Here is a 12633-nt window from a genome sequence, read left to right as displayed (position 1 = left end):
ATTCCAATCTATGCCATTTATACTATGCATTTAATGTAACAATGTTTCATAACCCAAAGGAAAAAGCAAAGACATTCAACCAATGGGCTGAAATTGAGACCTACTAGACAGGAAAAAAGTTTATATCAGAGAAAACATTGGTAAGTAATAGGGTTCAATATATGCATACTAACAATAACAGTAACAAAGGGTAAAATAGATTATTGCTCAATGAACATCTATATAGTGTTTCTTATGTAGGGATTAGGTTTTAAAGCCAGGGGGTAAAGCAGAAATTGTGTGCTGTCAGAATTACTCTTGAAAATCCCTTAAGTCTCTCATAAATTAGAGCATGCAGAAATTTTCAGATCTATAACTATACTTTAATTTTTATAAATATTAAAATTTGAGGATCACCGAGCTAGAGAAAAGATCAAAGAATAAATCCATATGTAGATGCACATTCAAACCATCTGCCTGTATGAGTTTTAACTCACAAATCTCTATCAGGGAATGGGTGGAGAATTCTAAAGGGTTCCAGCTTCCCTACAACATGACACCATTCTGTTTTAATATTAAATCTCTATAACCTAAGTACACGTTAACAGGTATGTTGTGAGGATTAAGCAAGTAATTTATGTGACAGCTTCACATGGGGCTGGCATCAAGCTCTGGCTCTTAGTGTTTGCTGGATTTGAATATGAATACTGCTTAATCAGGTCAGAGAAGAAATTGGCCTCCCAAATGTCATTTCCAGTTTTGGCCTCACGGATGAGCCCTCACACTCTTCTCCTTGAACGGTGTCCTAAGACTCCTCCCACAGTGCTTCTTGGTGGGAGCTACGGTGTGCTGTGTTCTCAAGGAAGGACCTACGTTAAATGCTCATATGGCGAGATTTCACAGCAACATCACCTGGGCTGCGCTTAGGCGGAAATTTTCAGAGGAACACAGCAATGCGGAATGTATTTCTCACATGCTCAGGTTTTGAAAAGAGGGCAGATCCCCCTAGTAACATCACTCACACCTTACCTGATCTATCACCATGCAGTTAGCGTAGACTTCATCACCGCCATTCAGCATGTCAGAAAGCCGGCTGGCAGCAAGGAACGTTGGGGGATGCCTGGATTTTTTGAGGACATCAAAGGAACGATCTAGAGGGAAAATGAAAACAGGACAAATAAAGTAGAAGGAATTTACTTTACAGTTAAGCTTTACCTTCTTAATCAAACCACAAGAAAAAAATCAAGATGGCATTTTGCTGTCTTCACACATTAAGATCAACACTGCAAATGAATAGTTCTAGATAAACAAATATGTGCCCATTTCAAGCAGTATTTTTCCAATCGTGAGAGATTCGCATAAAAATCAATTAGGTTTTTAGCCTTCAATTCCTAACACTAAACTAAAACTCGTTTCACTTAATAATGTGGAAGCATTAGTGATCATACTGTGAGCCTCGGATTCCATTGAAGTGTTCAGACTCCAGACCCTTTACTCAAGGACCCAAGATAGATAGGACACAGTCTAGCAGTTCATTGCCTGCTGAATATGCATAATCTCATTCAGAAAGAGTTTTGCTTCTATTTTAACTACAGAAATGTTTTTGCTTGCTTCCCATGTTCTCAGGTTTGTTCCAAACAGATGAAGTTGCTCAAAGTTGAGTCCCAGAGAGTTGTTACTGTATTTGTGGGGAACATAAAGTTAAAGGTAATAAAACACAGTCGAGCCAGAATGCTTCATTTCTTGTGACTATGGCTAACTTACTTGATCTCCAAATACCTTTACAGAGTTTCCTCATCCGTAAAAGCAGATAATTATTATGCTTTCTTCATAGTGCAGTTATAAGGATTAAATGAGTTCAGATATGCAAAGCACTTAACACATGCCTAGCACTTAGCAACTGCCCAATAAATATTGTCACTATTATATTTTATGTTTTGTTATTATTAATGGTGATTTTACCATTTGCAGTGTGACGTACAAGGTTATTAATACTAATCATAGTATATTATACTAATAAGAGATTCTTAATATCTGTAAATGACTTTACTAGGGTAGATTGAAAGTTATGTCCATAGCAAATGTCACCCTCACTGACATTCCAGTACGTTTTCTTGAGTAGGTACAAAAGGGATGGTGTTACGTCTATTCCATCAGAAATGGCACTAATCCTACCACCTGTCTTATTTATGTCATGGCTTAAAATCCAGGTAAGCCTGTGGGAATGAGTCAAGAAATGGAAAAACATTAATAACTGTTGCGCTAATGTAACAGGAGTAAAAAACTCTATTCTTTCCTGGAAAGTCCTAGGTGACATTATAAAATTTATATACAAATATGTATGAGCCAAATGGCCCAGGCCTCAGATTCTACATCTAAGTATGCCTCTTCCCCACAGAACAGTCAAGTGAGATTTAATTAAGCTTCTTGAGGAAATATACAATGTAAAAGGAAAACACTGTTTATAGTGTCTCGTTTTATCAATTTATTTAAATAGCTAGCAATATAACATACAAAGCCCATAAATACTTCATAAGTATAATTTTTATGATCAATTACTATTCATTCTAATTACAAAAAATAAGAGCATGTTCTAAAAGGTATAAATCAAGAATCTGACAAACCCAATGCGTTCTGAAGAAAATACTTGCTCATTTATCATTTTCCAGAATGTTTGAAAAACAATCATAAATAACTCAACATGGCCCTCTGAACTGTAGTTAATCCAGCTTAACTGCTCTACAACATCTTAAGTTCACAGACTATAAAACAGCTGGCTTAGGAGGCTGGTTGTGCCCCTTTTTAACCATTTTGATCATGGCTAAATTAAGACTGCATTGATAACTAGACTATCTTAAGAACTAACAATATACTCAACGAAACAATTGCAAACATTTGATGGATTTTGTTTTAAGAACATAGAACCAAATGAAATATTACCCCAAATTTTCTGGCATCAGTGAATGCATTGGCCAGTTACCCAATATCCAAGTTCTTAATTACCAAGAGAGCAAGTTCTGTATTCAAAACTGACCCTCATATCTCAAGGATGAGCAGGACCAGGAACTACTTCCTTTTTCACATACACAGGTAAAAGTCACTCAGATTCAACTTTTTCTTCCACAAACAAATCTACCTAGCCCAATATAGCAGATCAGAATCTATAAGGAGATCATACACAAGCAGTTAAATAAACTTAAAGATGGTAGAGTTACTTGAACCAAGTTGGGGTCTAATTTGTTTTCTGCATGATTAATTTGATCAGTGTTTTAGAAAATGATGGAATTTTTTTACAAAGACAGATCTATAATCTCTTATCTGTGATTTTGAAATCTAGAAATCTCTGAAAATCAAAATTTTTTCTTAAGTTTCGTTCAAAAATATATTTGGTGGTCTGACCTGAACTCACATGGGGCCCTGTAGAATCTCTATTTACCCCACTTGGTATGAACATTCATACATTTTGTTGCAGAAATACTACCATGCTAGATGATGGCACTGCCCTAGTGTATACTATGCAAGTCATATCATATATAAGCACTATGCCAATAAGATCTGAAAATTCTGAATTCCAAAACAAATATGGTCCCAAGAGTTTCAAAGAAGAAACTGTAGATCTCTATAGAATTAACCATAGCAGATATTAGACCAGTATTTCCCAAGATTTTGTTATTCCTCTACCAAATTCAGTTTTGCCATATCTATAGATCACCTCTATATTATATTCTCTAGTAGTTGTTTTTAGATTGACTCACCATTTTCCTTTGAAAAAAATTAATTTTCATAGAAATACCTTATTCTCACTGTAAACAGAAAGCCAGTATTTCCTGTCAAAAGCGGAAGGGAATTATACATACTAAAACAAGGGAACACAAAACAATGAAACTACATTCTGACGAAACACAGTTGCCTCTCAAAGCTGAGAGTCTACAGGGCCTGTTCTCTGTCATAAAGGGAGAGTCTGAAGGATTTGAGAGGTGTTAAAGAGGCAATGGTGCCAACTGACTTCCTCCTTGAATCAGAAGGTCAAAAGAAAATGGAAAAGGAAATACCTGCCTTACTATGTGACTCAATGTCATCTAGTGTTAGGCTGGGACACCATCTCCAAAATCAACAATGCCCAGAAGAATTTACCCTACACTTTGGACAACTTGCCTAGACCCTGTCCTCATCCTGTTACTTAGGTAATGACAGTAAGTCTCGTTGGAGGGAGGACACAACTGTACAAAATCTTAAGATAGTAGTGAGAAGGGAAAATCTTCCTCCTCTCTAGATCTGTCATCCAAAACCTGCCGTGTAGATTTTCTGAGTCGCTCATTGCAACGATTTATAAAACTGGCCCCAAAATCTTGTGCAGTATAACTCTCTGGAGCATCCATAGCTTCCACTTGCCAAAAGGTACCGAAAAATAATAGGATCTAAAAGTGAACACAGACTAGCAACCAAAAGATGACACAGACTTACTAGACTTCCACTCCTTTATTAACTTCAACACTAGTCACTGCAAATAATGGGCTTCAAACCAGCAGAATAAGATTTATTGTGGAAAGAAAATAAGTTTTAAAAAGTACCTTCAAATAAACATCAGCTACGTAAATTAAAGTGGTTAACGCTCCACTGTGCTTCAGCCCAAAGAAAAAGCACAATGGTTTCATTAAAAAAAATAAAACTGATCTTTTCAAGATTTTCAAGATATATGATTTCATTACTTCCATATGTAACCATTTTAGTAGCAAATGAAGTGAAAAAGTATTGCCCCCCCCAGAAAAAATGTCCTTCAGGTATTTCATCAATGATCATATAGAAATAATTTGCAATTAAAAAATCAGCTCTTTGTCTTAAACGAATGCTGTTTTGTAAATAGTTTGTCTTAGCAAAAAGCTAATCTTACAGTTTTGTTGATAGTATGAATTTTTAATATTTGGTAAACCCATATTTCAGAGATGGTAAAAAAGTAACTAAAACTCAACTCCCATCCAGTAGCTGCCAATTTTAAATTAGTGAAGAGCACTGTATTGCAGTAATTGAGAGCAAGGGTCCTGGAATGCTTGGAGTCAAAGCCCTATTCCACCATCTATTAGTTTGGGTGACTTTGGGTAAGTTACTTAACCTCTCTGTACCTCCATTACCTGATCTATAAAATAGGAATGATAATACATCTCTCTCACAGAATTGTTGTATGGATTAAACGGTTTAACATTTTAAGTGATTAGAACACAATCTGACACAAAGAAGGATTTTAATCTGACACAAAGTAAGCACTATGTAAATAGTTGCTATTATTATACAAGTAAATGAGGTTGTATAGTTTTGATACTTTCATGTAGTTTTGCTTCTTAAAAAAAAAAAAGATTTCAACTTTGGTTATAACTTTACACATTTAAAACTAACCCAAGGCAACTGGAATGCACAAAACATTCCATTTACTACACGAAAAGCTTTTAAAGTGTTTTAACTCTTATTTCAGACTCAGCTAATGTTAAGAAACTTTGAAAAGTCCATCCTGAACAAGGTAACCAAAAAACAAAGCCAACCTGCCCATAAAATTTACCTTCAAGGATGTAAGGATGAGATCTTACGAAATGGGAGAGATTATAAGAGTGGGACGAACATAGCATAAAGTCAGACAATCAGAGACAGCATTTCTCAAGAACAAAGGGAATATTTCAGAAACTACGATGTTCTAACATGATGAAGTGGACTCTGGCCAGGTTCTCCCTGCAGAATGCTTAGAGGATAAACAGTACCTCCGAGGGGATTCCCCAGCTCTGTCCCCTCCCATTATTCTCACTGCTCTGTAATGCGATATATGGAACTCTACAAGGACTCCCTTGAAGGAGAAATTTTCATCAGCATTTCCTTGCTATACTAGATGCTCTAGTTAGGTGACACAAGAGAGACAACTGAAAGTAAACACATTTCACCCAGAGAAGGAAGGAGAATTAGTACTAGTAAGGAGGAGAAGGAAAGGCAGATGCCTCCCGGTTCTCTGACATTTACACCTATCCCAACTCTGGCAGGAAACAGTTAATAGCAGCGACCAGCCTACGGCCTCTGCAACCCGATTTCTAATGAAATCCAACTCTCCCTCAAGAAGCTAAGGGCCTAGTAGCTAAGGGAAAACGTGGCCTACTTGCCTGGTTATGTAAGAGACCCACACCCAGACATAAACAAAGCCGGCTAAGGCAGCCTTCGGCAAACCTGCTGCTGACCTGGTTTGGCCCACTCTGGGTGCCAAGCTCTCGCTGTGAAAAGGCAGGAAAGGGCCTCTCAGTTCAGATCTCTCTTGTGTGTACATTTGTCTCTTTCTCTCTTTCATTCATTCAGTTTTGTTTTAAACCGAGAATGACTAACCACCACAAAAACAGGTAAGGCTGACTTTAGAGTTCAATTCCCAGCACTGCACTGAACCCACGCCCATCACGGTCACCACTGCCCTTCCTATTACAGAATCTGGTGGTCAGTTCTCAGGCCTCACACCTTGTGTGACCTACAGCAGCCTTTGATACAGATGATCGCCCTTTTGCCCCTTTGTCTCTGTCTCTCTTCCTGCCTTTCCTTCTCAGTCTTCCCAGACTTCTAGATTTGGCAAGTTGCAGTGCTCCAGGGTTAATCCTCAAACGTCTTTTCTTTCTCTCTGCACTCATTCCCCGGGTCACCTGACAACACGGCATCACGTACCATAATATAATGATGACTCCCAAATTTTCACCTCCAGCCTAGCCCTCTCCCCTGAATACAACTGTCTCCTTGGTATCTCCACTGAGCTGTGCAGCAGCCAGGTCAAACACAACAGGTGTAAAACACAACTCTCCATTTCCCCTCCTACACTGGCTCCTCTCAATAAATAGCAACTCTTGGAGTTGCCTTGACTGTTCTCTCTCACAACCGAATAGATGCAGAACCTGACTTTTCCTCATCACCTCCACTACCACCCAGGGCACACCACCACCATCTTCTTGCCAAGACTATTACAAGGTACTGTCTCCTCACCGGTCACCTTGCTCCTCTGTCCTAGTCTCCACAGCGTAGGCAATACACTCCTTTCACAGAGGAAATCAAATCATGCCATCCTCTCCACAATACTCCAGTGGCTTCCCACCTCACCCTGAGTCAAAGCCAAACTTCAGCACAACCTACAGAGCCTAACTGAACTTGCCTGGACCCCCATTCCAATGTTGGGGGGAGTTTCCCACACACTCAAGCAATCCTTGGACACCAGCTGAGCGTCCTACAGCTCAACTCAACTCTGACACTACCTACCCGGAGACAGCATCAGATTCCACAGGTTAAGGGTTCGATCCTACAAGCTGCCCACCGCCCCCCACAAACTTCAGACGTCAATTCCAAGTTCAGGTTGTTACCTGTGCTTCTGACTGGCTGCAGATTGGAGGTTACCACAAGCCCCTCCTTGGACTTCAGACGCCAGTCACAAGTCCAGGTTGTCACCAGTACCTCTGATCAACTGGCTGAAAATCCGAGGTTCCCACGACTTCTTCCCGGCTTTGATTAATCTGCTAGACTGACTCAGAGACCTCAAATAAACATTTTATTTACCAGATCACCAGTTTATTATAAAAGGATCTAACTCAGAAACAGCCAGATGGAAGAAGTATATAGGGCAAGGTATTGGGAAAGATCGATGAGCTTCTATGCCCTCTCCTAGCAGGCCAGTCACACAGCACTTCCACGTGTTCACCAACTGGAAGCTCCCCAAACCCAGTCCATTTGGGGTTTTGTGGAGGCTTCATTAAATAGGCATGATTGATTAAATCTTGGCCATTGGTGATTGAACTCAATCTTCAGCCCCCTTCCTTTGGTCGAAAGTCACCTCATTAACATAACAAAAGCACCTGTATCACTTTTAGCACTTGGGACATTCTAAGGATGAAGACCAAATATTATTATTATTATTTTTTTTACCCAGCAGGTTCTTATTAAAAATATTATTTCTTATTATAACCAAAATATCTCAATTACATAACCTGTCCCTCCTCCACCCTCAACCAACCTCTCTGAAGTCTGCTGCCTATTCTCCTCTTTCCAAGTCGGCCTTGCTGTTCTGTGCCTCAGGCCATTTACACCTGCTGTTCTACTGGGACTGCTTTTCTCCTGGATGCTCAGAAGCCTTGCTCCCTCCCTTACTTTCTTCAGCTCTCTACTCAAATGTTATCAAAGAGGCTCTCCCTGACCATTATATATATCTATCAAATAGCAATCCCCTAAGCCCTGTCTTATTTTCTCCTACACCATATAACATCACCTAGCATATTATGCATTTATTGTGTATTGTCTGATTCCTTCTACTAGAATGTAACCTCCAGGAGAAGAGCAACTTTGAATGTTTTGTTCACTCCCCCAGTGCCTAGAACCAGGTCAGGTACATAGTAGATACTCAATAAATATTCTCCGAAGGAGTGAATACTTTCTCATTAAGAAAAGAACACAAACTTTGTACCAGGTACAACTAAGAAACCATCCTCTTCTGGCCTAGTAAACTTTCCTCCAATTCTGAAGGGTTTCTTGTTGCCCAGCTTGTGCTACTTCAGGCTGTGATGGGAGTGTTACTTTCTTATTTCTCTCATTCATTCATCCATTTACTCATTCATTCTCTTTTTCAACATTTACTGAGTGTCTACTGACTACCAGTCACTATGCTACCTGGCCCTCAGCCTCCACCTCTGACATCCTCAAATTACAGTCATAATGGACGATCCCCCAGGAGGTCCCCTGCCAAGACTCTAAATAATCACGAGGCTGTCCTTCTCTGGGCTCTTCTTGCCTGTTACCTCTGTGTTTTGTCCTGTGTTGTCTACCACATTTCAGTGATGAGAGTTTCATTTTGCCCCTGCTGGTAGAACAAGTAACTTTCCTGGTTGGTGTCTGAGCTGAAAACAGATTCTCCCATGGGGCAAACCACCACACAGATGCTAAGCACTTCCTGTGTGACACCATCCGACACACCCTCTGTAGCAGTAGCCCAGGAATATTACTTCTTAATCTCTTTATAAAATAGCAGGTAGGTTACTTTTAAAGGAATAATGGGATGATCAGGCCGATTTGCAAAGCAAAGGTACTGGAAGAAGATGATCAGGAAAAAAAACATTAAAAGGGAAAGAGTAGAAGCAAACTATTAGGTACTTGAAGAGTAAGCATCTATTGGACACCTGTACCATACTGGGTACTTATACTGGTTAATATTACTATTATAGCTATCACAAACATAGCACTTCCTATGAGCCAGGCACTGTATGATTTTTATATATTAGCTCATTTGATTCCCAAAACAACCCAGTAAAAGCTGTACTATTTGTTATTTCCATTTTGCAGATTAGGAAACTCTGGTGCTATTTAATTAACTTCCCAAGGTCACACTACTAGTAAATGGCAGCTCTAGATAGGCAGGTACTCCGCTAGGTAGTTCAAAGTATTTTATTTAATAATAGGAGTTACTGAGTATCCTATTTTGAGCCAAAGAAAATGGTATTTGAGCAATGCCTGGTATTTTCCCATTAGGAAGTGTCATTAATCGGTTACAGTGTGACTTGTGCCTCAGTGTATTCGTTCACTTCCTGGGCCTCTGCTATCTGCCCCTGGAGATCTACTGCCAGAATATGACGATGTGAGCCTTGCTGAGAAAACATGCATGCAACAGAAAATACATGACATCATCTGGTTTACCCACACAACAATATGCAAGATAACCAGGAAAAAACTGGGAAGATACACTAAGATGTTAACTGCTATCTCTAGGTGACAGAGCACAGGTGGTTTTTACTTTCAACACTTTACTGTCTGTAATTTCTACATTTCTAATAACCATTTTAACAACTAAAATAAGGGGAAAAAAACAAGTCATGGTTTAAAAACTTGCCTCCTATTGTCAAAGAACGGCTGTAGGGTCTCATGCAAAATAGGTTATCAGTAAATAACCGTATCAGATAATACACATGTAAACATATTATCTGGAAATGTTTTACCCAAGAGTACCTAGTATTGTTTTTGCCCATCTGCTAACCTCACTCTCCATAACCACAGGAGGTATTATTATGATAAGAAAGTTCTGGTCCAAGAAGGGTGATCACCCTCAGACGTTATTAACTGATAGAAGCAGAATGCAAACACGGTGCTGACAGAGACATCCTTTCTCGCTGCAGCTCACTACCTCCCAATTTCCCAAATTCAAAGAGCACTTTGCCAAATTCTGAAATGTACAGATGGTCCTTTCTCCCCATGGTCCGAGTGTGCTCTAGAGGAAAGAACAAACCTGCCCTCACAAATGAAAATGAACATTGTCAGGGTACACTGTCATTTCTCTTCTTGCCTATTCTTCCTGTACGATCCTCTTAGGATTTTCCTGATATTAGTCTTGGCCTGGAACATCTCTTGGCCTTACTCTTCTAAGTTGGACTTTAAGTTACAAAGGGGATCCATCCAAATTCCAAGATTAGCCTCAGCTCAGGAATTTCCTGTGGGTCATGTGTAAGCTAACGTTACTCAGAAGACTTTAGTTCACACCAAGATGCGTCTGGGAGAACCCAGGGAACCTTTGTCTACCAAACTACAGTGGCTCGAACATGGATCCAAATGTCCAATTCACCCTCAGAACTCAACTCACCCTCCTAGGATCCTGTAAAAAAAGGAAAGTAAGCCCTGGGATGAGATCAGGCCTCTCAACCAGTCCTGTTCACAACAGTAACAGCTGAGGCCCAAGTGAACGGATTCCAGAAGTGCTGGGTGTGAGCACTGTTTCTCCAGTTCTCTTCCTCAGATCCGCAGTTTAAAACTCCTTCGAAACAAGAAGTTACAACTTGGCACTCCAAAATCAGATCCTAAAAGAAGTCCTTTCTGCTGTTTTGAGAGACCTAATTATCAAAAATGTTGAAGAAGAAAACAAGCCTTTTCCCTCATAATATACTGGAGGCACCGAGGGAGGTGGGCAAAGAGAAGGAAGAGAGGGAAAGAAAATACAGGCTCAGAGAAGAGCTACAATTTTGTCCCAACCCTTTCCAGGTCCTCATTCCTAATTATAGTAGCACAAAGTAGCCTTCAAGAGGACATATGTTTATGTTTGAAAAAGGAGGACTCAAATATGTAAACTTTCTTCTGCCCTTGCTTCCCCCAAGCTATCAAGGAGATGTTCAGTCATGTGTGTGTGTATGTAGACTATGGCGTGATTCGATTTAATCAGCAATTCCTTTCCTTCTTGATGCAGTTCTCCAAAGCCTGCAGCCAATTCGTCTACAGAAAGCAAAAACGGGTAAGCTGAGGGGAAAGAAACTAACACGTTATACAAACACCAGGACAGAAGTGAAAGACTTCAAAGAAAGTGGCAGAACGTGGACAAGACCACTTCAGGTGACTGTAGACAAAAAGTACGGGCAAACTGATGAGGCAGATGCTCCTGTATGCTATCATCACAAGAAACCCTATGAGTAATTCGAATCCTGCATAGCCTTATGGAAAGACACAGGCACATAAATATGATTGTGCCCACTTCAAAAGTCACCAGGAGCTCCAATTCTCCCGCACCTAGCCCTAGAGCCGTGTGTTTTTGCCCCCCTTAATATTCCCCAAAGTAACTGAGTTCTACTGTAGACAAGGAACTACACTAGCAAAATAGAGACTTCTCCACTGAAATGTAAATGCTTTCTTTTTCCTTTTTTTTTGAGGTATAATTGACACATAACATTAGTTTCAGGTGTACGACGTAATGATTCAATACTTGTATATGCTGCAAAGTGATCACAGTAAGTCTGGTTAACAGCCATCACCACATATAGTTATAAAATTTTTTGTTCTTGTGATGAGAACTTTTAAAATCTACTCTCTTAGCAACTTTCAAATACCTTTCACGTATTTGGGGTGAAAGGACATTTTGAATTAGTGAACACATAAACAGTGGAAGCCAAGCACACCTGCAAGCTGTTCTGGCTTTTCTCCTGGTTGGGAAATTCCGCTTGGTTCCTGAATCCTGTTTCATTAGCCTGAGCCACTTTGGGCAGGTTAGCATGAATGAGAGCTGGATAGGAGATTTGTTACAATTCATAACCAGGGCTTTCCATTGGCAGGGACAACAGAGACCAAAGGCACAAGACCCGTGGTTTCTCTGCCCGCAGGGAACAGTGTGAGATAGGTCGGGGGCTACTCTGGGGATGGCCTGGCTCTTCTCCCTTCCATCCGGGGCTCTGACGGAGGTCATCTTGCAGGCTGCCCCACCCCATCACGAGGACAACCAGCACCAAGCACCCTCGGTGAGAGAGCAAGGGCAAGCAGCAGGGCCAGGGCCAGCATTCCTGGGCTGCTCCCAGTTGCCTGAGAGGTGAGAATGGATCCTCAAGATCCCACAGGCCTCCGAGAAGAACAGGAAGTGACTGAGATGAGTACTCATGGCCGACCACGGGCCCACCATGCTGCAGAGGAAAGACCCCCGTACCAGATGTTTTTAGGGAAGCGTGTGAGCCAGCAGCCAGAGGCAGAGATTCCAAGGTCTCTGTAGTGTAAAAGCCAAGGTCAGGCCAACTCAGTGAAGGAGGGTCCTGGGTCCCAACCAACACCAGGGAGAGGATCCAGCTGCAGGACTGTGGTCACAGATGCCAGAACACTCAAAACAATGGTGCCTCAGGGAAGAGCTCAGGTCAGCAGATCTGCAGC

General features: G+C 40.6%; 1 protein-coding gene and 1 long non-coding RNA gene across 15 annotated transcripts in view; one reads left to right on the top strand and one right to left on the bottom strand.

The window, feature by feature from the left end:
- Window positions 1-12633, bottom strand: part of ARHGEF28 (Rho guanine nucleotide exchange factor 28) — a 313009-nt gene that overhangs the window by 113053 nt on the left and 187323 nt on the right. For all 14 annotated transcript variants that reach the window (XM_082374857.1, XM_082374858.1, XM_082374854.1 and 11 more), the window contains one exon: window positions 1009-1130. In XM_082374857.1, the coding sequence (XP_082230983.1) occupies window positions 1009-1130 (122 nt within the window). The remainder of the gene's footprint in view (window positions 1-1008; window positions 1131-12633) is intronic.
- LOC309622636 overlaps window positions 1-12633 on the top strand; it is a 205353-nt gene that overhangs the window by 66462 nt on the left and 126258 nt on the right. The window lies entirely within an intron of this gene.

This window comes from Balaenoptera borealis, assembly GCF_965194805.1.
Source record: "Balaenoptera borealis genome assembly, chromosome: 2".
NCBI lineage: Eukaryota > Metazoa > Chordata > Mammalia > Artiodactyla > Balaenopteridae > Balaenoptera > Balaenoptera borealis.
Note: the sequence above shows the minus strand (reverse complement) of the source record. Positions and strands in the feature narration are given on the sequence as shown.